At 39.2% G+C, this 25,703-nt stretch overlaps 1 protein-coding gene across 2 annotated transcripts; it reads right to left on the bottom strand.

Moving 5' to 3' along the window:
* Positions 1 to 5,230: 5,230 nt before the first annotated feature.
* Positions 5,231 to 25,633, bottom strand: HSD17B13 (hydroxysteroid 17-beta dehydrogenase 13). 2 transcript variants are annotated; one of them, XM_012437773.3, is made up of 7 exons: positions 25,325 to 25,633; positions 21,301 to 21,408; positions 20,078 to 20,209; positions 18,478 to 18,584; positions 16,358 to 16,495; positions 12,372 to 12,488; positions 5,231 to 6,425 (listed from the first exon to the last, which is right to left on the bottom strand). In XM_012437773.3, the coding sequence occupies exons 1-7, from the start codon at positions 25,532 to 25,534 to the stop codon at positions 6,335 to 6,337; spliced, it is 903 nt and encodes a 300-aa protein (XP_012293196.2). In that variant the 5' UTR covers positions 25,535 to 25,633; the 3' UTR covers positions 5,231 to 6,334. The 2 variants fall into 2 exon arrangements, with proteins under 2 accessions (XP_012293196.2, XP_064225092.1); XM_064369022.1 differs by having other exon boundaries at positions 21,301 to 21,430; positions 25,325 to 25,471.
* Positions 25,634 to 25,703: the final 70 nt, after the last annotated feature.

The following is a 25,703-nucleotide window of genomic DNA, read 5'->3' on the forward strand; positions in this document are numbered from 1 at the left end:
TTCCATGAGCTAAAAGAACATGTTCTAACCCAATGCAAAGAAACTAAGAACCTTGAAAAAAGATTTGATGAAATGCTAACAAGAATGGACAACTTAGAGAGGAATATAAGTGAATTGAAGGAGCTGAAAAACACAACATGAGAACTTCGCGAAGCATGCACAAGTTTCAACAGCAGAATTGACCAAGCAGAAGAAAGGATATCAGAGGTCGAAGATCAACTCAATGAAATAAAACAAGAAGGCAAGATTAGAGAAAACAGGGTAAAAAGGAATGAACAAAGTCAACAAGAAATATGGGACTATATGAAAAGACCTAATCTACGTTTGATAGGTGTACCTGAATGTGACGAAGAGAATGAATCCAAATTGGAAAATACTCTTCAGGATATTATCCAGGAAAACTTCCCCAACCTAGCAAGGCAGGTCAATATTCAAGTCCAGGAAATACAGAGAACACCACAAAGATATTCCTCAAGAAGAGCAACCCCAAGGCACATAATCGTCAGATTCACTAGGGTTGAAATGAAGGAGAAAATGCTAAGGGCAGCCAGAGAGAAAGGTCGGGTTACCCACAAAGGGAAGCCCATCAGACTCACAGCAGATCTCTCAGCAGAAACCCTACAGGCCAGAAGAGAGTGGGGGCCGATATTTAACATCCTTAAAGAAAAGAACTTTCAACCCAGAATTTCATATCCAGCCAAACTAAGCTTCATAAGTGAAGGAAAAATAAAATCCTTTGTGAACAAGCAAGTACTCAGAGATTTCATCACCACCAGACCTGCTTTACAAGAGCTCCTGAAAGAGGCACTACACATAGAAAAGAACAACCAGTACTAGCCACTCCAAAAACATACCAAATGGTAAAGAGCATCAACACAATGAAGAATCTGCATCAATCAACGGGCAAAACAGCTGGCTAGCATCAAAATGGCAGTATCAAATTCACACATAACAATATTAACCCTAAACGTAAATGGACTAAATGCCCCAATCAAAAGACACAGACTGGCAAATTGGATAAAAAGCCAAAACCCATCAGTGTGCTGTATCCAGGAAACCCATCTCACATGCAAGGATATACAAAGGCTCAAAATAAACGGATAGAGGAAGATTTACCAAGCAAATGGAGAGCAAAAAAAAGCAGGAGTTGCAATTCTCATCTCTGATAAAATAGACTTTAAAGCAACAAAGATCAAAAGAGACAAAGAAGGACATTACATAATGGTAAAAGGATCAATGCAACAAGAAGAGCTAACGATCCTAAATATATATGCACCTAATACAGGAGCACCCAGATACATAAGGGAAGTTCTTAATGACTTACAAAGAGACTTAGACTCCCACACAATAATAGTGAGAGACTTTAACACACCATTGTCAATATTAGACAGATCAACGAGACAGAAAATTAACAAGGATATCCAGGACTTGAACTCAGACCTGGAACAAGCAAACCTAATAGACATTTGCAGAACTCTCTACCCCAAATCCACAGAATATACATTCTTCTCAGCACCACATCACACCTACTCTAAAATTGACCACATAATTGGAAGTACATCACTCCTCAGCAAATGCAAAAGAATGGAAACCATAACAAACAGTCTCTCAGACCACAGTGCAATCAAGTTAGAACTCAGAATTCAGAAACCAACCCAGAACTGCACAGCTTCATGGAAACTGAACAACTTTCTCTTGAATGTTGACTGGATAAAAAAAAATAAAAAATGAAATGAAGGCAGAAATAAAGATGTTCTTCGAAACCAATGAGAACGAAGACACCACATACCAGAATCTCTGGGACACATTTAAAGCAGTCTCTAGAGGAAAATATATAGCAATTGTGCCCACATGAGAAGCAAGGACAGATCAAAAATTGACACCCTATCATCAAAATTGAAAGAGCTAGAGGAGCAAGATCAAAAAAACTCAAAAGCTAGCAGAAGACAAGAAATAACTAAGATCAGAGCAGAACTGAAGGAGATAGAGACACGAAAAACCCTTCAAAAAATCAATAAATCCAGGAGCTGGTTTTTTGAAAAGATCAACAAAATAGACAGACCACTAGCCAGATTAATAAAAAAGAAAAGAGAGAATAACCAAATAGATGCAATAAAAAATGATAAAGGGGATATCACCACAGATTCCACAGAAATTCAAACCATCATCAGAGATTATTACAAACAACTCTATGCACATAAACTAGAAAACCTGGAAGAAATGGATAAATTCCTGGACAGTTGCCTCCTCCCAAGCCTAAACCAGGAAGAATTCGAAATCCTGAATAGACCAATAACAAGGTCTGAAGTAGAGGCAGCAATTAAGAGCCTACCACCCAAAAAAAGCCCAGGTCCAGATGGGTTCACAGTCGAATTCTACCAGACATACAAAGAGGAACTGGTACCATTCCTTCTGAAACTATTTCAAATAATCCAAAAAGAGGGAATCCTTCCCAAATCATTTTATGAGACCAACATCATCCTGATACCAAAACCCGGCAGAGACTCAACAAGAAAAGAAAACTACAGGCCAATATCCATGATGAACATAGATGCAAAAATCTTCAATAAAATACTGGCAAGCTGAATGCAACAGCACATCAAAAAGCTTATCCACCATGATCAAGTAGGATTCATCCCAGGGATGCAAGGCTGGTTCAACATACAGAAGTCTATAAATGTAATTCATCACATAAACAGAACCAAAGACAAAAACCACCTGATTATCTCAATTGATGCAGAGAAGGCCTTCGACAAAATTCAACAGCCCTTTATGCTAAAAACCCTCAATAAACTAGGTATTGACGGAACGTATCTCAAAATAATAAAAGCTATTTACGACAAACCAACAGCCAATATCATACTGAATGGGCAAAAACTGGAAGCATTCCCTTTGAAATCTGGTACTAGACAAGGATGCCCTCTCTCACCACTCCTATTCAATATAGTACTGGAAGTTCTAGCCAGAGCAATCAGGCAAGAAAAAGAAATAAAGGGTATTCAATTAGGAAAAGAGGAAGTCAAATTGTCTCTATTTGCAGACGACATGATTGTATATCTAGAAGACTCCATCATCTCAGCCCAAAATCTCCTGAAACTGATAAGCAACTTCAGCAAAGTCTCAGGATACAAAATCAATGTGCAAAAATCACAAGCATTCCTATACACCAATAACAGACTTAAAGAGAGCCAAATCAAGAATGAACTGCCATTCACAATTGCTACAAAGAGAATAAAATACCTAGGAATACAACTAACAAGGAACATAAAGGACCTCTTCAAGGAGAACTACAAACCACTGCTCAACGAAATAAGAGAGGACACAAACAGATGGAGAAACATTCCATGGTTCATGGTTAGGAAGAATCAATATCGTGAAAATGGCCATACTGCCCAAAGTAAATTGCAGATTCAACGCTATCCCCATCAAGCTACCAATGACCTTCTTCACAGAACTGGAAAAAGCCACCTTAAACTTCATATGGAACCAAAAGAGAGCCCACATAGCCAAGTCAATCCTAAGCAAAAAGAACAAGGCGGGAAGTATCACACTACTGGACTTCAAACTATACTACAAGGCTACAGTAATCAAAACAGCATGGTACTGGTACCAAAACAGAGATATAGACCAATGGAACAGAATAGAGGCCTCAGAGGCAACACAACATATCTACAACCATCCAATCTTTGACAAACCTGACAAAAACAAGCAATGGGGAAAGGATTCCCTGTTTAATAAGTGGTGTTGGGAAAACTGGCTAGCCATATGCAGAAAGCAGAAACTGGACCCCTTTCTGACACCTTATACTAAAATTAACTCCAGATGGATTAAAGACTTAAACATAAGACCTGACACCATAAAAACCCTAGAAGGAAACCTAGGGAAAACCATTCAGGACATAGGCGTAGGCAAGGACTTCATGACCAAAACACCAAAAGCATTGGCAACAAAAGCCAAAATAGACAAATGGGACCTAATCAAACTCCACAGCTTCTGCACGGCAAAAGAAACAGTCATTAGAGTGAATTGGCAACCAACAGAATGGGAAAAAATTTTTGCAGCCTACCCATCTGACAAAGGACTGATAACCAGAATTTACAACGAATTAAAACAGATTTACAAGAAAAAAACAAACAAGCCTATTCAAAAGTGGGCAAAGGATATGAACAGATACTTTACAGAAGAAGACATACATGAGGCCAACAAACATATGAAAAAATGCTCATCATCACTGGTCATTAGAGAGATGCAAATCAAAACTACATTGAGATACCATCTCACGCCAGTTAGAATGGTGATCATTAAAAAATCTGGAGACAACAGATGCTGGAGAGGATGTGGAGAAATAGGAACACTTTTACACTGTTGGTGGGAGTGTAAATTAGTTCAATCATTGTGGAAGACAGTGTGGCGACTCCTCAAGGATCTAGAAATAGAAATTCCATTTGACCCAGCAATCCTATTACTGGTATATATCCAAAGGATTATAAATCATTCTGCTATAAGGACACATGCACACGAATGTTCATTGCAGCACAGTTTACAATAGCAAAGACCTGGAACCAACCCAAATGCCCATCGATGATAGACTGGACAGGAAAAATGTGGCACATATATACCATGGAATATTATGCAGCCATCAAAAACGATGAGTTTGCGTCTTTTGTAGGGACATGGATGAACCTGGAAACCATCATTCTCAGCAAACTGACACAAGAACACAAAATCAAACACCGCATGTTCTAACTCATAGACGGGTGTTGAACAATGAGAACACATGGACACAGGGAGGGGAGCACTATACACTGGGGTCTGTTGCGGGGGAGTGGGGGGGACAGCAGGGGGTGGGGAGTTGGGGAGAGATAGCATGGGGAGAAATGCCACATATAGGTGAAGGGGAGGAAGGCAGCAAATCACACTGCCACATATGCACCTATGCAACAACCTTGCTTGTTCTTCACATGTACCCCAAAACCTAAAATGCAATTAAAAAAAAGAATATTACGAACAAAAATTATTGCCAGTGACTAAGAAAAAAAAAATCAAAACAATAGCATTGTACTCAATGTCACACATAAAAAAGGCTCAGTAAGTTTCAGTTGATAAACCAGCACTCCTGCTTTCAAAGAAACCAGAGTTGAGAAAATCCTCCAATTCATTTAATATCTGCCCGATCTAGCTGTTACTATCCACATCCTTGGTTTTTGAAGGACACTCACAGAGACAGAGATTACAAATCAAAATGTTTTATGTAGTTTTATTTTATAAGTAAAGAATAATGACATTTTTTTCAGTGAATTGTTGTTAGTGACTTTTAAAAAATCATTTGTTTTTAATAAAAACAAGAGGATAGTCAATGCAAAAGCATTCTATAATACACATGAAGAACATACAGAACAAGATTAGTCTTGATGTAGTGGGAGTCAGATTATTCTATTTAAAAAAAAAAACCTTTCTTCTCTTCCTTCTCTTGGATCCATTGTTTGTTATGTAATATCTAGTACAGTTCCTTTTCCTGTGTTAGCTTTACTTTTTGAACCTAAAATTGTTTAAATATCTCTGGGACCAAGGATATATGAGAGCATAAACTACAAAGAAAGAGGTTATGATGGGGTTAGAACTTAAAATTCTGAGATTTAAATAGAGTCGGTCACCTTTTGTCATGTATCTTACAAGATTATAAAAATGGAGGAAATATAGGGGTCCGCTTTTGGTGGACTTACGAGTTATACAGAAGACAGAATCAGTAATAAAGTCCAGAATAGAGCTGCATCGTTTTGGGTTGATGAAAAAGGAAGAGGCTAGGGAAGTCTTTCAAATGCTGAATTTTAAAGAAGCTAGCTGTCTGCCCAGGTTGAGATAAAGCTGCTGCTGAAGCTTGATCTCTTAGCTGTCACTCACTCTGTGTTCTTGTTGACATTCTGTGGTGTGGCTACAGCTCAGAATGCTACTTGGAGAACAGTCTTAAACCTTCCCTGTGTAAACAAGTTATCTTTGTAGTTACTCTCAGGGAGGTTGCTTTTGTTCACCTTTAAATGGAAAAATAAAATAAAATATCTTAAAGAAAAGCTTTTAAGTGTGTTTATGTAAGCATAGAAGTTTTTAAGAAGCATGAAAGGAAAAACAGACCTGACTATTAAAAACTACGTTAATATTCTTCAGAAGCAGAGACACAGGTAATTAGTCTTGCTCATTTGACTGGTGCTAGTGCCAAACCAATGTTTTAAATATTAACAGGACTGGGAAAAAATGTGAAATAAAGCTTTGAAGCATTGATTCTAAACTTAGATTCATATCATTATCATCCATACATCTCTGGCTGGAGCTTATTTACTCATTTCATTTTGACTTTGTGGCCAATCACTGCTTCAAACTGAATATTCTGCATACGATTTACAATCGCTAAGGCACGTTCAGGAAGCAACCTGTACAAAAAAGAAAAAGAAATTGAAAAATTTTCAGTTTAAAATATTTGACAAGAGTTCTTTTTCTTTGATCAGTTAGAATACCCTGAGAGTTATCTGGTTTGCACTGAATTTTCCTCCGTTCTTCTTTTCTTCCTTTGCAACCACCTCTCCCTTATGTGTACATCTTTCTTTCTTTTCTTTTTCCTTTTTTTTGACATGGTTTCACAGTGGACTTTATTAGGAAAAGTGTAAAAATATTCAAATTCATAATATTTAAATAAGACATTAAAATTATGCCTTGTAGCTACAGTAGTTGCTATAGTAATGACAAGTAAGGTAAAGTCTAAATTATTGCCTAAACACGGAGGTTGCAGTGAGCTGAGATCACGCCATTGCACTCCAGCCTGGGCGATAAGAGTGCAACTCTGTCTCAAAAATAAATAAATAAAAAATAAACATGAAAAATAAATAAATAAATTATTGCCTAAACATACACTATTTTGTCAGGCTTCTGCTGCAAGCCCAAGGCAGAAAACATTGCAATTATTAGAAGTCAGCCCAATGACGAATCTGCATTTGAAGCTGGAAGAAAGGGAAAAAAAAACTGTGTTCTGATTATAGCATCAAGACATTCCAGTCTGCAAAAAAGTAACTTTATTAACATCCTGCAGCAGAGTACATTAATAATTGTAATCATGCATCAAAATTCTCATTGCATGTCATAAAGAGAGTGATCAGTCTTCTTCATGATTTATGTTTTATTGAGTTTCATGTGGTTCATCCCTCTGAAGATGTTTTTGGGAATAGTCCCTCTCCAGGGAGTGTAGCTTAAGATACCCAGGTTGCTTACCTCATCTTTGGTCATTTAAAATCAGTCAATCTATCTGAACCTATGTGTGCACCTTTGTAATATTCACAGTTCAAATTATATGCAGATATAAAGAAAGCACTGATATATACCACTCTTCTCACTGTCTTATCTTATATAAGTAAAGATCTAAAACTGAAGGTCTGAGCTCATTGCTAAAACTGCTGATTAATCTTGATGTTAAAAGCTCACCTAGAGACACCACCAGAATCCATTCCATCCAACCCTCCACCTCTCCTTTTCTACTTACTGAATATCTATTATGCACTCTATAGTAAGGTAAACTGAAGTACTTAAAAAATACCTATTGTTTTTGAGGAACTTATTGTTTAGCTGAGAGGCTAGGATGGCCATCTTAAAACAATTATTCAAAATTATCAGCTGTCTAGAATTAAGGGCTGTAACTGGAAGGAGGATTCACATAGGCTGGGATAGTAGAGGAACGCTTCTAAAGGACAACTGATGTCTGGGAATGCGTAAGAGTTGAGTAGGCAGATGAAAGGAAGAGAGTGGCTGGGCACAGTGGCTCACACCTGTAATCCCAGCACTTTGGGAGGGCGAAGCGGGTGGATCACGAGGTCAGGAGTTCGAGACCAGCCTGGCCAATGTGGTGAAACCCCATTTCTACTAAAAATACAAAAAATTTAGCTGGTCATGGTGGCACATGCCTGTAATCTCAGCTACTCAGGTGCCTGAGGCAGGAGAATTGCTTGAACCTGGGAGGCAGAGGTTGCTGTGAGCCAAGATTGTGCCATTGTACTCCAGCCTTGGCAACAGAGTGATACTCTGTTTAAAAAAAAAAAAAAAAGAAAAAGAAAAGAATAAAGGAAGAGAGTATGAGTGAATGTTTAGAGGCAGAAATAACATATTCTGCAAAGAAAGTCATATGAAAATCACTTTGGTATGGTTGACTAATACAGGATCTACTTCCTTGTTTTGTGGCTAGGTGGGTGAAAGATGGGGGAATGAGCAAAGGGACAGGGCAGATCTTTGCTGGGAGAAGGACGAGGCTAAGAAGAGTTTGTGTGGGCCTTTTAACTACCTTCACAAATCAACCTTTGTGCTAGTAATTGCATCTGCTCATAAAATTGTGTTTCTCTGTAAAAGGAATTAAATGAAAAGAAGATTAGCAATATATACCTGTTGCCTAGTTACAAATCACCATGACAGCTTCAAAGGATACAAAAGACTTTGAGACTCTTCTTTATTTTCCTGGGATACTATTCTCCAACTCGGGCAGAATAATTGTGTTTATCACCTTGGTCATATGCATGTCTGCTATGATTTTTGAATTTTTCTTTTTTTCTTTTCCTTTTTTTTTTTTGAGATGGAGTTTTGCTCTTGTTGCCCAGGCTGGAGTGCAATGGTACAATCTCGGCTCACTGCAACCTCCACCTCCCTGCAACCTCCGCCTCCCTGGTTCAAACAATTCTTCTGCCTCAGCTTCCTGAGTAGCTGGGATTACAGGCACCTGCCACCACACCCAGCTAAGGTTTATTTGTATTTTTAGTAGAGGTGGGGTTTCACCATGTTGGCCAGGCTGGTCTTGAACTCCTGACCCCAAGTGATCTGCCGACCTCGGCCTCCCAAAGTGCTGGGATTACAGGCATGAGCCATCACACCCCGCCAATTTTTAAATTTTTCAATATTAATATGACTTGCTTTGGGCCCCAGGAGAGTAGGGGTTCCATGAAACTCACTTCCTACAGTGCTTAGTACCAAGATACTAATTTAGTCAACTATTTTTTTCCCCAAGACAGAGGCTTGCTCTGTCACAAGGCTGGAGTGCAGTGGCACTATCTCAGCTCACTACAACCTCCACCTCCCCAGTTCAAGAGATTCTCCTGCTTCAGCCTCCTGAGTGCCTGAGATTACAGATGCAGGCTACTATGCCTGCTAATTTTTGTGTTTTTAGTAGAGATGGGGTTTCACCATGTTGGCCAGGCTAGTCTCGAACTCCTGACCTCAAGTGATTTGCCCACCTTGGCCTCCGAAAAAGCTGGGATTACAGGCATGAGTCACCACACCCCGCCTAGTCGACTCTTGAGATGATGTTGCTTGGGGGTCAAGGTTCTCCTATGATATCTCAAGTTAGTCTATTTAAGCTAAAACAAAATATTGAAATTGATACACCAATGCAGTTTGCACCCTGTTCTCAAATTGTTCTATTTCAAGTTTGTTCATAGTTTATATGGATTTCTTTCAAAAAGGTCCAAGGGCTTACGAAGTTAGTATAGTTATCTTCTCACTGATACAATTTCAATCTATAAACTGTTCCTCAGAAGAAAGCTGAGAGATAATTTCCTCTGGGAAATTGTTGCTATTGCTATTTCATATAAATTCTGTTCTCCAAGACTTCAACATTTGAAGTCTATACCTTTTCAGTGATGGGGGCTTTGTTTGTATTACATTATTTTATTCTTACAGCATCCTTATAAAGGAGATATTATCACCATCTTCATTTGGCCAGGTGCAGTGGCTCATGCCTGTAATCCCAGCACTTTGGGAGGCCAAGGCAGGAGGATTGCTTGAGGCCAGTCATTCAAAACCTTTGTTGCCTGGGCAACAAAGTGAGACTGTCCCTACTAAATAAATAAATAATGAGACATTCTAAAGACATTAAAAGGATAATAAGGGACTGTTATGTACAAATTTATACCAAAGAAATTCTACAACTTAGATTAAATGGATAAATTTCTTGAAAGACACATATTACCAAGAGTTAATAAGTAACTTGAATAGCCATGTAGCTATTAAAGGAATTAAATTTGTAATTTAAAACTTTCCCATAAAGAAAATTAGAGGCCTAGGAATCTACAAAAAGAAAAAAAAAGTTTAGCGAGTTTAGCAAACAAAAAGTTTAGCAATTTAGCAAGATTGCAAAATAAAAGATCAACTTACGAAAATCTAATATATACTGACAACAAACAATGGGAAATATATATATATATATATATGTATATTTTTTGAGACAGAGTCTTGCTCTGTCGCCCAAGCTGGAGTGCGATGACACGATCTTGGTTCACGGCAGCCTCCACCTCCCAGGTTCAAGCAATTCTCCTGCCTCAGCATCCCGAGTAGCTGGGACTACATGTGCCACCACGCCCGGCTAATTTTTGTATTTTTTAGTAGAGACAGGGTTTCACCATATTGGTCAGGATAGTCTTGATCTCCTGACCTTGTGACCCGCCCGCCTCAGCCTCCCAAAGTGCTAGGATCACAGGCATGAGCCACTGTGCCCAGCTGGGAAATATAAAGCATTTTTCAATGCCATTTGCATTAGCATCAAAAACCATGAAATAGGGTTGGGCATGGTGGCTCACGTCTGTAATCCCAGCACTTTGGGAGGCCGAGGTGGACGGATCACCTGAGGTCAGAAGTTCTAGACCAGTCTTGCCAACACGGTGAAACCCGTCTCTACTAAAAATACAAAAAATTAGTTGGGCGTGGAGGTGGGCACCTGTAATCCCAGCTACTAGGGAGGCTGAGGCATGAGAATTGCTTGAACCTGGGACGCAGAGGTTGCAGTGGGCTGAGATCACACCACTGTACTTCAGCCTGGACAACAAGAATGAATCTCGGTTTAAAAAAAAAAAACCCAAAAAACAAAAATAAAAACCATGAAATACTTTGGAATAAATCTGACAAAATATGTGCAACACTGAAACACCAAAAATTACATAATACAATTTGAAGATTTAAAGAGTTTGAAGAAGATTGAAAAAATAGATACTATGTTCTTGGATTAGGAAACTCAATATTGTTGATACATCAATTCTCCCCAGTTGATCTACATGTGCTATAGCTGGCCTGGAGCCAGAACCTGAGCAATGCCATTTTATATGACAAAGATGAATCTCCAAAAATGAGTTGTAATAACTGCCCCATTCTCTTTGCAATAACTGCTGACTTGGTTTCTGTAAATAAGACTGCTAGTCTGCTCTGGATAATGTCCACCAGGTGAAGTTGTTTACCTTTCTCATCAGTAACTGATAGAATTGCTGGCCTTTGCTCATCAGAATGCACAGCCCAAGCTAATCTCATCTTGGCCCCTGTGAACTAAGATCTGTAAATTCCACTGCTACCCAGATAATGTGTAAACTAATGTTTGTCTTGACTTTTGTAAATCATTTATGTAGCAATTAGCGTGACAATAAGCCCCCAGAGCCCTCGGAATGTCCGGAGGCCCCCACCCCCATCCCTGCCCAGAAGATGATTTACAGAATCCACCAGCCCTCAGAATGTCTGGAGCCCGTTAATCCCCCTCCCCGCTCCTCAACCCCACTTCCAAGGTGGTCTTTCGGGTATAAAAAGCCTTGACACTCTCCCCTCACGGCCGCGGGTTAGAGAGACGTGAGTCCTCCGCGGTCGCCGGCAATAAAGACCCTGCAATTTGGCATACTTTTGTCTTGGTGAGTTATTTTAATCTCGCATCCCAATACTACATACAGATTCAGTGCAATCCCAACCAGACTTCCAGCAGGCTTTTAAAAATGGAGTCTTTATTATTAACTATCTCACTATATTGCATTCTTTTTAAACTGTCTTTCCTTTAGGTAGAATAGTCTTCAGCAAAGTTTGGGGAGAGACAGTAGATTTGGTAGAGAAAATGAATCATTCTCTTTTTATAGACTGGGTGGGAAAATAACAGAGAAAACTTAACTGTTCTCCCCAGGGATGGAGAGTTTCCATGCCAATTCTCACAGCTGAAAGATTCTCCGTAATAATAGCTCTATTGGGCAGAGGACGGTGGCTCATGCCTGTAATCCCAGCACTTTGGGAGGCCGAGGCAGGAGGGTCACTTGAAGTCAGGAGTTCGAATCCAGCCTGGCCAACATGGTGAAACCCCGTCTCTACCAAAAAATACAAAAATTATCTGGGCGTGGTGTGGTAGCACACACCTGTAGTCCCAGTTACTTGGGGGTCTGAGGCACAAGAATTGCTTGAACCCGGGAGGTGGAGGTTGCAGTGAGCCAAGATCATGCCACTGCAATCCAGCCTGGGTGGCAGAGTGACATTCTGTCTCAAAATAAATAAATAAACAAATAATAGCTCTACTGGTGTTTTAGTATTTAAGTGTTCTGTACTGTACTTACTTCTGTAGCATCAGAAAGATATTGATATATGATGGAACAAAAATCATTTTCTTATTGGTAAGTATTCCATCTATCAGACTTTTTGCAACTTCATCTGTTTCCAACACAGGCCATAATCTGGGATTAAAAGGAGAAAAAATTTATTTTTATTTTTCAAAATTTTAATCTTATGAATAAACAATAGCAGGAAAATTATCCTATAGTTTTACTAAATTTAGAATGAAGATTTAAAGTATTCCAAGATTTGCTGCATGAATGCCATCCTACCCACTTTCTCCACATCCCATATCGATGTTTTGTTATCACAAACTTATGCTTTCATATCCATTAGGTGTGTTTCATAGCTCACTTAGTGAAAATATCAAAATGGTGGAGAGGCATTAGATGGTAAGGAGTAGAGGAGCCAGGCAAGAAAGAGGAATGACTAGGATTAATCATGGGTCAGGAAGGACACATCTGACATCTCAAAGCCTGTTCGATGCAAGGAGAAAATTCTATAGCTAAGTATACTTTCTTTCTTGTGGAGGTATTCCATAAAGCTGAATTGTTTTGAGGTCATTTTGTCAGAGGCTTTTAAATCAGAGCAACTCCATCTTGAATAGGGTCTGGGTAAAATAAGGCTGACACCTACTGGGCTGCATTCCCAGGAAGTTAAGGCATTCTTTGTCACAGGATGAGACAGAAGGTTGGCACAAGATTCAGGTCATAAAGACCTTGCTGATAAAATAGGGTGTAGTAAAGAAGCGGACCCAAACCCACCAAAATCAAAAGAGTGATGAAAGTGACCTCTGGTCGTCTTCACTGCTTATTACAAGCTAACACTAATGATAATACATTAGCATGCTAAGAGACACTCCCATCGGCACCATCGCAGTTTACAAATGCCATGGCAATGGCAGGAAGTTACCCTCTATGTTCTAAAAAGGCGAGGAAACCTCAGTTCTGAGAATTGCCCACCCCTTTCCTGGAAAACTCATGAATAATCTCCCCCTTGTTTAGCATATAATCAAGAAGTAACTAAGTATCCTTGATGGAGCGGCTCAAGCCATTCTTCTGCCATGGAGTGGCCATTCTCTACTCCTTTACTTTCCTAATAGACTTGCTTTTGCTTTGCATTATGGACTTGCACCAAATTCTTTCTTGCGAGAATTCTAAGAACCCTCTCTTGAGGTCTGGATTGAAACCCCATTTCGGTAAGAATTTCGTATTTGAGATTCACCTCTGATTTGCCTATCTTGCAGTTTAATGAGAATTTAAGAGGGGCCCAAGGAGTATGACAACTAGACGCATGACCTTCCTTCTACTGGAGGCTGTGTACATGTATTCTTGAGAAATATTCATAAACATAGGCCTAGTGTAGAATTGCCTATTAGTGCAAGATGATGACAGAAAATTAAAACATAAATGGTTTTAAGTGTTACATTCAAATTAAGATGTCTAGGCATGGACTGAATAGCCAGTGAATATAAAGGTGGGGCAGAGGAGTTAAGGAACCAGTGAATGTTAAAACTTCATTCCCTGGGATTGTCTGTGGTTTACTGCAGATTATCATGTGATTGAGGTCTCCACTGCATCGAATAGCAAGCCAACAGAGAGTAATACAAATCAATACATTTCTAAATTACTTGGTTCTGCCCGGTCTCTCCCTCATTTCAAATACATGGATTGAACAACCCAGCCTCTGAGCCAAGTGCGACATTATATATCAATGCCTTAGCCCTTACTAAGGAAATTCACAATGCTGCAACCTCAATAAAATCAATCCCAAATCTTTAGCATTGTCTATTTTTGTCCCTAAGTTAGCCCCCAGGAGCCCTGTTGCCCAGGGTTCCATTATCCTTACTCTCCTCATCTATTATGTCTTCCTTAAGAGTGGCAGGATACCCTTAGGAAAACTCATTGTACACTAAGCCTGAATGCCTATCAAGAGAGTTTTTATTGGGCCCAATTCCTTGTCTATGAAAACAGGAGTTGCAATAGTACTATAGTATTTACTTACATATCACATACTTATTAAGTACTGTGAGACAACATAGCAAATGTAAGAAGCCACATTTGCTCACTTCTGCTTGTCAGCATAATTTCACAAAGTCCCTGACTCTGTGACAATGTGCAGCTCTCTAGAAAGATGCTTTGAAGACAAAACAGGATAGAGCACATGGCCCCCACTGCCAGAGGAGCCCAGCTGAACCTCTCTAAAGGGCTGCTCTCAGGCTATAGGCCTTCATCTGTAGTCCTCAGTAAGGCTTCTAAATAAAACTAACAACTTTAATTCTTTAAAAACTTATTTTTTTGGCCAGGCACGGTGGCTCAAGCCTGTAATCCCAGCATTTTGGGAGGCCGAGGCAAACAGATCACCTGAGGTCAGGAGTTTGAGACCAGCCTGACCAACATGGCAAAACCCCATCTCTACTAAAAATGCAAAAATTAGCCAGGCGTGGTGGCAGGCACCTGTAATCCCAGCTACTCAGGAGGCTGAGGCAGGAAAATCGCTTGAACCTGGGAGGTGGAGGTTGCAGTGAGCTGAGATTGTGCCACTCCACTCCAGCCTGGGAGACAGGGTGAGACTCCAACTTAAAAAAAAAAAAAAACCCAAAAAAAAACCACATTTTTTTTCTTTAGTCGACAGTACCTATGGTCTATTACCATGAAGGACTCCAGTGGCAGGAAGTGACTCCAGCTGCAGAGACCACACAACTAACTCAGGCTGTAAGAGTCAGTAGCCTCAACTGAAGCAGCACTTAACAGAGAATTGTTTAGTTCTTTCTAATGAATATATTTAGGACTAATTCCCTTCCAGCCAAAAACTGGTTTTGAATCATTAAGCTTAGTATATTTTGTTATCCTGCAGCGGAACATATACTAGGATTGTGGAAAATTTGTGAAACAGATGGCTTAATTTTCGGGCCCTTATCCTCACTTTCCTGCTTTTTTCTTCTCCTTTCAGGACTAATTTCCCTTCTTTTATGGTCTCAAATCCTCTCTCACCAGAGACAAGAGTTCTTGCAGAAATTCACCTTGACTAAGAAGCTAGAGACCCATTTGCTGCTCCTTGGAACATTTGCATTTTAAAAACAGGGTGGTAACAGTGATCAAATGTATGTAGAGATTGTGTGTGTGTGTGTGTGTGTGTGTATGTGTGTGTGTGTATTTAGAGACAGGTCTCACTATGTTGCCCACGATAGAGTGCAGTGGCTATTCACAGGTGCAATCATAGTGCACTACAGCCTCGAACTCCTGGGCTCAAGCCATCCCCTTGCCTGAGCCTCCCGAATCTCTAGGACTACAAGCATGCACTCTGGTTATATTGACTACATCAAAATTTTTCAAGTCTGTCTCTAGCCTCATCTGGTATGCTTGTAAGACAAAACAAAACAAAACTCCTAATTCTTGGAGCTAATCCTAGTCTACTGAATCAGAATTTCTAAGGACGAACCTATGAACTTTATTTTTAAAGTAAGCATAAGCAATAATTCTTAGGATGAGACAGGCTTGGAAAATGTTTGGGTGCCTTATGTTAACATTGTGGCCAGTGATGTGGAAGACATAAAAGAGGCATAAATACCTATACCTTTCCATGCTCTATTTGAAGAGGATGAACCACGAATGGAAGGGGGGAATATTAGGTATCATTCATTTTGTGGGTGTGGTTTGCAGGAGAGGAGACTCTCGCCATTCCCTTAAGCACACCTCTCTGGCCCCCCTTGCCCCATTCCCACTTCCCACTTACTCTTGGCACCTGACTGTGTGTTGAGCTTTTTCCTGGACACAAATAAATACCCAGTTCATTGGGAGCTGATATTCCTGCTAGTCCCTAATGTGTATTTCCCCTTTATTCCTTTAATTTCAAGGTAATAATATTAATTAGAAAAATATTTTTCCTTTTTCATTTTTTTTCTATTAGTTGGTCTGCCTAAACATTTCTGGTTAGTTTTCATATCAATTTATCATGCCACAGTCCCATTTTAACTTGATTTTGACCTCACCTTGTGCTTGGATTTTTGGTGAACCCAGTATTCACAAAAACTGGGCAGAGACATGAGATTTTGATACCAGTTTTTCCCAAGGCTTCGAGTTCTGACTCCAGACCTCTGTGAAAGGCAACAGCAGCAAATTTGCTGGAACTGTAAGAGAATTATTAAGCATTGTTAGCTAAGGGACAGTGCAACCAATCTCAGCTTTCTGTGAGAAGGCTGGGTGAAGTATCATTTAGGTGAAGAACAAGTAGAAGCCAAACCCCTGAAATCATCCACTTGTGATTTTTCTGAGAGCATTAATGGCAATTCATTTTCATTTCCTTACATGATTAAGGAGAATTGTGAATATATCTAATTTCTTAAGCAACAATGATAGCAAAAGAACAAAAATAACTCCATTGATTGGCTTAATGTTCAATTTTCCATCCTACATGTAAGGTTTTTCCATTGAATCTTCAAACTCTTTTCTAATCCGTTTTTATTCCTGCTTTTATTTTGAAAAATATGAATGAGGAAAATCATATTTAGAAATTCTACAAAACTAATATCTATGTTGACAAACTTCTGTAGGACACTGCTCATTTCTCCTCTCTCGCTCGATAACTGGGTTGATAGTTTTTCTCTTGACAATGGTTACCACTTTGGCCTCTTAATTTTATTATGAGGATCTGGAGAAGAGTTTACAGGAAAGGATAATTGGCAAATACTGTAGTATATCCTTAGGACCTCCCACCTCCTTCCCTTTATGTCTTTGGTGGTGCATAGAGTGTGGTATCTACAACTTTTATTCAGTTAGAGTTGTTTCTCTCTCTCTCTCACACACACACACACACACGCACACACACTTTCATAGCACAAGCACACTGGAAAAAGTTTTGATCCAGGGACCACTCTGATTGTCTTATCTTGGGCACAAGGCCATGACATAGATATGAGTTCATTTTCGCTTCTGTAGGTTTTGCTTCTTGGTCTGTGGAGTTTCAGCTTCTTTCTCTTTCTTTCTGTTTTCTTTCTCTCTTTCTTTTCCTTCTCTCTCTTTCTCTCTTTTTCTTTCTTTTTCTCCTTCTTTCTTTCCTCCCTTCCTTCCTTCTTTCTCCTTTCTTCCTTCCTTCCTCCCTTCCTTCTCTTTCTTTTTAATTTTTTCCTTCCTTCCTTCCTTCCTTAGACGAAATTTTGCTCTTGGCTGAAGTGCAATGGTGCCATCTTGGCTCATCGCAACCTCCACCTCCAGGTTCAAGCAATTCTCCTGCCTCAACTTCCCAAGTAGCTGGGATTATAGGCATGCGTTAAAATGCCTGGCTAATTTTGTATTTTTAGTAGAGATGGGGTTTCTCCATGTTGATCAGGCTGGTCTCGAACTCCTGACCTCAAGTGATCTGCCTGCCTCGGCCTCCCAAAGTGCTGGGATTACAGGCGTGAGCCACCTTGCCCAGCTGGTTTCTGTTTCTTGTTCCAGGAAACAATGGAAACATGCTTGGCATTACTGTTTTCTCTCATTGTTCTACAGAGGAGTTTGCAGAAATCTAAAAATATTTAAAATATAATTACAGCACAGTTTCATTGTTTTAGAAAAAGTCATTTAAAAAATTCATTGTAAACTACTGTAAATTTAAATTCTGTAAATCCAAATCACTCTGCTCTGAGCATTGCAATCTTGAGGCAGGAGAATAGGGTCTGGAGGCAGGGAACATAAGGCCAATTCATGCTGACTCCCTAGAACTAAATCAAATGGAAACACTTCAGCTATGACAGGAAATATCCTCTCCATGTACATAGGGTGTACACTGAGTAAATGACTTTGTAACTTTACTTCATCCTCTTCATTTACATAGGGCATACACCAAGCAAACAATGGAAACCTCTAGAGGGTATTTAAACCTCAGAAAATTCTGTAATGGAGCCGTTGAGCCCCTGTGCTTGGGCCCACTTCCACACCATGGAGCCTACTTTCATTTTCAATAAATCTCTGCTTTTGTTGTTTCATTCTTTCCTTGCTTTGTTTGTGCATTTTGTCCAATTCTTTATTCAAGATGCCAAGAACCAGGACACCCTCCCCTGGTAAAAACTTGAAGTGTAATGCTCCCTTCAAAGTACAAAACTAGATAACATGGCTGGCAAGTGATACTTACCAATATGGGATGAGATAAGGAATCACACTGTGGCCGCATACTGAAGCCACTGTGACGATGTGGCCATGATTTCTCTCCATCATCGATGGAAGAAGTGCTTTTGTGATCTTAAGGATCATTGCAGAAAGCAGAAAAACAATGATAATAGGTATTAGGTTTCCAAATCAGGTAGTTTTATTTTTGTTGAGACAGAAAGGCATTTGAGAGAACTTAGACAATGAAATAAAATACTTCCCAGCATTCCATGATGAATTCTATAAAAATGATAGAAATAAAGATACAAATGTATTGGTTTCAGCTGGCATTGAGTATGGTATACCCCACGCCAACACTAATATCAGTATTCCCCCTCCTTCCCTTCAGAAGGAATCAAATAGATCCTTTTTTGGATATGTCATCTAAATAATATTAAGGGGAAAATTCAGAGTTTTCAGAACTAAAATAATTCCTTATGATAATTTGGTGTCATGTAATTTTTTGGTTTGAGGCTTTATTATTCTAATTAAAAGAGTGAAATCTTGCATAACTGTATTAAGACAGTTGAGTAATGTAAGCTGAGAGTTCTACGCAACACTTACGCATCATGATTGAATTCACTATCTCCCTATTTGTAATATTGTATATTATATATTTATGTTACAGAAAACAAGTCTTTCTTTTTTACCAAAAACCTCTTTTGTAAGAAATATCAATGAAATTTTATAATAATTTAATATATCCTACACAAATTCATAGAACTAGAACTGCCAACCCAAGCTATCCCCAAATTCCCAACCCACAGAAACCATGAGATGATAGTGAACATATATTGTTGCTTCAAACCACTAAGTTTTGTATAGTTTGTTATGCAGCTATCGGTAACTAATATATGAGGTCTCCATGTAGTTTGGTGGGCATGGGAGCCAATTCACATACGTGAGGAGGTGGTAAAGGTAAGGGAAGTACATCACTTTTTTTTCTTCTTTCTTCCAGAATCCAGATTTGCCCTAGATTCACACTAATATTGAGGCACTGGAAGATTAATCAAAAAATGTTCTATACAAAGGCAGTTGTAGTTGATACTTCCATCTCCCACAAAACTAACCAATTATATGAAGTCTGTGTAGTTCCAGCATCCCATGGATCTAGAACTTGCCTCAGAGCCTCATCCAAAATTTTCCCCAACCCTACATACATCCTAGTAATTACTTCTGATGTCCTTTCCTTTCTAAAATTCCACAAAATAAGGACACATTACAAAATTACGGTGTGGAGGGAAAGAATGAGGTCCCAAGTGAGAGCATTGAAAAGACGTACACTGACAACCCTTAACAAACCTCCACAAACATTTGTTGAGCTCCTGGTACATGCCAGGCTTTGTGTCAGATACTAGTGGACAAGACAGACCAAGTAGCTTACATTCTGGTGTGTTGTGTCCACCTGAACTTTGTGTCCTTATGTCAGAGACTCTGTGGCTCTACTACTCAAACAAATTTGATGATTCTCAATTAAGGCAAAGATCTGGCCAGTTTCCTGCCCAGAATTATGTGAACTCCTTTATAAGTTTCATGTATCTTAAGAGAAGGTGCACAAATCAGAAATGTTTCTGACTCACACTCACCCAAAAATGTCCTAGGATGTTGACCTCAAATGTCTTGGTAATCTCTTCATCCTTGGTACTGAGAAGATCAGCTGGATATACTGTCCCAGCATTATTCACCACGATTGTAACATCACCCACTTCCTTCTTCACCTTTTGAAATTGAAAGAACACATTCATTGCGTGTGTTATACAAAGTCAAACTTTTGGTGCCAATATAATCCAGAGATTAGAGTCTTTCTTCTACTGGGTGAGGTCTCTGAGAGTTCAGGCAAGACAGACTGTTGAGCTCAAATAGTGGAGGCCAAGGGAACACTGTCATAAAAGTAGGATAAACTGTTCTTTTAATATCTAAATTTCAGTACCCAGTACATCATGGATTTTACAAGTGTATCAGTAAAGTGAAATTAGCATTTATGTTGATAAATTCCAATATAAGCTCTGACTAAACATTTTTAAAGTGTCCATTTTTTAAAACTGTGTTTTTCTTTAAATTTTTTTTTTTTTTTAATAGAGACAGTTTCTCACTACGTTGCCCAGTCTGGTCTCAAACTCTTGGTCTCTTGCAATCCTTCCACCTTGGCCTTACAAAGTGCTGGATTACAAGTGTGAACCACTGCACCTGGTCTAAAGTGCTGGTTGAGTAATCCTGGTTTCACAACCTACTAACTACACAACCTTGGTCTGGCTTAACCTCTCCGAGTCACAATTTGTTATCTGTAAAATGAAGTTTACAGGGTCATTGTAGGGAATAAATTTAAAAATGTAGTTTGTTGCAGTGCTTAGTTCATTGTGATGATTTGATATTTACTCTTTTAAAATAATTGTGATAATTATTAATATTACATTTTCTATAAAAGACTAGATTAACACCAAAATAAAATCTCACAAGGGAAATAATTAGAGAAGACAGAATTACTGCCAAGTTAATAGTACTAAAACAAAACCAAGAAGTGATCAATATTCCCTGATGATGAATCTTTTGTCAGTCACTCTGTGCCACTGCTCACACTTCTGATCAGAATGAAGTTGATTAATGATATGAAATAATAATAATTATGGACAGAGCTGAGTGGATTACATACAAGAAAAAAGGTATTTATCCTTCTTTGGTCACATAACTACTTCAGTTAGCAGCTAAAATCTAATTTAAATCAGGCAGTCATAAAGAACTTTCCCATTTTCCATGTCAGCGTCCATGGAAACAAAATCATCTGAAGGTATTTGTGAACCTGAAGTCTCACCTGATTTACAGAGCTATAGATCTCTTCTCTGTTGCTGCAGTCTACCACATACGCATGTGCAGTGACACCTAGTTTTCTGCACCCAGCTGCGGTTTCCTCCACACCATGCTGTAATTGGAAGAAACAAATTCTGAAAAAAAGTGGAGGAGAGGCATTGGAGAAGAAAAATTTTTTACAGATTAACATTCAGCTGGGCGTGGTGGCTCACGCCTATAATCCCAGCACTTTGGGAGGTCAGGAGTTCGAGACCATCCTGGCCAACATGGTGAAACCCTGTCTCTACTAAAAATACAAAAATTAACCGGGCATGGTGGCATGGGCCTGTAATTCCAGCTATTTGGGAGGCCAAGGCAGAGAACTGCTTGAACCTGGGAGGAGGAGGCTTCAGTGAGCCTAAATTGTTCCATTGCATTCCAGCCTGGGCAACAGAGCTAGATTCTGTCTCAAAAAAAAAAAAAAAAAAAAAAAATTAACATTCATGTTCAAAAGAAATGATTAATCTTTTAAAAATTGGCCTCCTGGGCCGGACATGGTGTAATCCTGTAATCCCAGCCCTTTGGGAGGCCAAGGCAGGTGCATCACTTAAGGTTAGGAGTTTGAGACCAGCCCTGGCCAATGTGGTGAAACCCTGTCTCTGCTAAAAATACAGAAAATTAGCCAGGCGTGGTGGCAGGCACCTGTAATCCCAGCTACTTGGGAAACATAGAGAGGAGAATCACTTGAACCTGAAAGGCGGAGGTTGCAGTGAGCCAAGATCATGCCATTGCACTCCAGCCTGGGTGACAGAGTAGGACTTTGTCTCAAAAATAAATAAATAAAATAAAATAAAAATTGGCCTCCTCATTTGTTAGAAAAATTCTTGAGAGAGACTGATTGCCTAGTTGCAATGACATTACACTTGGCTTTTCCGTCAGGGAACGTTCGTATTAAAACCAAAGCAAACAAAACAAAACAAAATGAAATCGCTTCGTGTTTTTCCAGCTTTCCATCTTGGTTGGAGGCTGCACAGTAGGCAGTTTCTCTAAAGCAGGCTACTTTCAAAGCCTGAAGAACACTCTTGGAAAACGTTGCTGTCGTGGTGTCATGGAAGATAAATATGGAGAAGAAGAAACTCAGTGATTAATCGATCATACATTTGTTGAGCACAACTATGTAATAGACAGTAAAGTGCTAAGCAGCAGTTCTAAACTAGTGGTAATGGTAAACCATATGCCTCTGCCCATCATACTTTCCTCGATGATTCTGACTCATCCTTCTAGAAGGGAAGGGGAAAGAAGGCTCCTTATTGAACAAGGACTGTCACAGGGAGACCATGCTGCTACTCTAGGAGATATAATATTACATTCTTTAGGTGTTTGGGAGTAAGATGGGCAAGGGCCACTGGATGGATTTCTCATTTATGTACCAGCCTTGCACATAATAACTGGACATGGAGACAGAGCAACTTACTTTCAGCCTAAATTCAAAGACTTCTTTCTAAGATAAAATTGCCCAATGTTTTTTGACTCGCATTTCTGGAAAATTAGAATTCTTTTCAAGTTTTGACATCAGGTGACTTTCATAGAGAAGATTATAAAGTTTTAAAAATTATACTTTTCCATGTCACAATCTGTAAACTCTTCTCAGTGATGAAGAAGCAAGGATACCTGAAAAGGCCCTTTCTTTGCATATTGGGATGACAGTGGTGTGGCTGCTACTTAGGGCAATCCTCCAGTGAGTGTCTCTGGGTCCTTTGTATTTCACTACTGTAGGCTAATCCCTGGAACAGCAGCCTGAAATTCCCAAACATAGATGTTAGGACCCAGTTGCAAAGGCAGTATCCTCTCAATTAGCCTTTTGTGGGACTACAGAAGAGTAAATACAGGAGGAGAGTATTTCCTTGACTTAGGCTGCAGCTGGTAGCTTGCTCACTGCCAGACTGCCCAAACTACAACATACTCTCTTATTTGTTTCTAGGTTAGTAGAGAGCATTAGTAACCAGAGCATTCATCAGATGTTTTGATTGAATAATTAATAATTCTTCTGTTTTATAACTGAGCTAGACAATTGCAAAATGTAATGCCTTGTCTTTTCGTTAGCAAAACACTTGCTTTAGCTTAAACGCCAGTGTGTTTTTTGAACTGCATTCCCAAAGCATTTAGATTGTGTAAGAGCCAAACCGCTACTGTTTCTCTCATCTCACAGGGCAAAAGGAACCAGTTATGGGAAAAACTCACATAGCATCTTCCTCAGCTAAAGGAGATATGAATTACATTACAGCCGTGGAGTGGATCATTCAGTAGTTTAAGTGTTTAACCATAAAATTTAACGATTCAAATAGAATTTTTGAGGTTGGGTTATCCATTCTTCTTGTCTTTTTTTTTTTTTTTTGAGACAGGGCCTGGCTCTATCGCCCAGATTGGAGTGCAGTGGTGCCATCATATCTCACTGCAACCTCGGCTTCCTGAACTGAAACGATCCTCCCACTCAGCCTCCCGAGTAGCTGGGACTACGGGTGCGCACCAGCATACTCAGCTAATTTTTGTAGAGGCAGTGGTTTTGCTATGTTGCCCTGGCTTGTCTCGAACTCCTGGGCTCCAGCAATCTGCCCACCTTGGCCTCCCAAAGTGCTGGAATTACAGGGGTGAGCCCCTGAGCCTGGCCTTGTCATTTTTAATACAACTTCCTTCTAATTTACTTATCTCTTGTCACTGGAAATTTTAAAATTAAAAGAAAAAAAACTTAATAAACATAGTTCTTTCCCCAAAAATACATATCTGGAAAGAGAGTCGAAGGTTAGATTTCATCAAGCCCTTTTCATGGATTTATACTTATTTATATTTTTGGACAAATGCCTGAGAACAGCAGGCAACAATTTTCTCTATTTGTAAATTCTTGCTATCTTCCAGAAAGTTCATTTGAATTTCTTCATAGACCATACGGACGCCAAATCATATATATATATATATATATAAACTTATCTGTTATATACAAGCTCATCTCTGTTAAATAAAAATGTATCAGCTTTTTTTGTGTAGTATTCTTCACCATTCAGAAAGAACTAGAGAAGAATTAGTTCTCTAAGTTTTAGAGACATTTTAAGTTTCAACTAGACATGACAGCAAAGAACATGAGAAAGTAATAATATAATGGTAATTAAAATCCCACTGTAATTTGTGGAAAGTCTGATTCTCAAGAAGTACTTCACAACTTTTCCAATCCTAAATCTCATAAACACTTTTCTGTGTATATTTTCATGGCCTTACCAGAATTTACAATTTTAGAGAAAATGACACAAGATTTCAGTTACTTCAGTTTTATTTGGGGTGGTTAATGTAGTATTTACAAATAAGAACACATGAAAAATACTTATGTCCAAGGGAAAACCTGACTCACTGGATATAAATTTTATTTAACACAGCTATTGTTTATCATGTGCCAAGTATCATTTCCATGTGCTAAGTGCTGAAAATATTCACTTATTTAATTTTTTTGACTAGGGACTGGCAAACATTTTCTGTAAAGGGTCGTCAGATAGTAAATATTTTAGGATTGTGTTGTGTGTGCATGAAGGGAGGCACTCAGGGTTTCTGTTGAATGTTCTTCTTTGACTTTTGTTTGGTGACCTTTAAAAATGTAAAAATCATTCTTAGTTCAACAGGCTGCCCACTGGCCAGGTTCGGTCCATTAACTGTAGTTTTCAGATCCTGTTCTTGCCCATCCCCTAAGTTATTATCCTCATTTCAGAGCCAAGAAATCTGAGGCTGACAGAAAGTATGTGACTTACCTCATTTAGCAGCTTGGAAGGAGCCTGGGTCCTGAGTCTTTGCTATCAATATGCATGCATGTCATAAAAATCACTACTTAGTTTTCAATTACATTCCCTTCATCTAACTAACCTGATGCATACACAGACTAAGGCTCCAGGGAATTTATCAAACTTTGAAAAACAAAAATACAAAGATAAGCAGATGGTAAGTCAAATAATTCTTAAAATACATGTCTTACTCTGTGACTTCAAAAGGTCAGAAGATGTATACATTACCTTATTAATATCCCAAAGAACCAGTCTGCTCTGTCGTTTTGCAAACTCATAGGCAGTCTGCCTGCCGATTCCGTGCCCAGCTCCGGTAATGAGAACAATCTCCCCAGCCACAGATTTTCTCCTCCGAGGAATGAAAAACTTCACCAATGACTCCAAGTAGAAGTAGATGATGGTGATCAGAAGCAGAAGGATTTCCAGGACAATGTTCATGGCTCTGCTCTGTCCTCCTCCTTCTTGTTCAGTCCTTGTATAGTCCTAGAGAGGAGATACTCTCTGCACAGAGCTCCAGGGAAGAGCTGTGCCCAGGTGTTAATGGGATTGCCAGACAGAAGCTAGCTTTGGAAGCAGGCTTTGTTTACATGCTCTAATGGATTGGAAA

The sequence above is a fragment of the Aotus nancymaae genome, unplaced genomic scaffold (assembly GCF_030222135.1).
Source record: "Aotus nancymaae isolate 86718 unplaced genomic scaffold, 86718_ANA_hifiasm-v0.15.2.pri h1tg000006l, whole genome shotgun sequence".
In the NCBI taxonomy this organism is placed as follows: Eukaryota; Metazoa; Chordata; class Mammalia; order Primates; family Aotidae; genus Aotus; species Aotus nancymaae.

Coding starts and splice junctions, on each gene's coding strand:
- HSD17B13 (XM_012437773.3), bottom strand. CDS start 25,534: ATGAACATTGTCCTGGAAATCCTTCTGCTTCTGATCACCATCATCTAC. Junction 18,585..20,077: donor ACATCCTAGGACATTTTTGG/GTGAGTGTGAGT, acceptor ATGATCCTTAAG/ATCACAAAAGCACTTCTTCC. Junction 6,426..12,371: donor ATCTTTCTGATGCTACAGAA/GTAAGTACAGTA, acceptor TTTTTTGTACAG/GTTGCTTCCTGAACGTGCCT.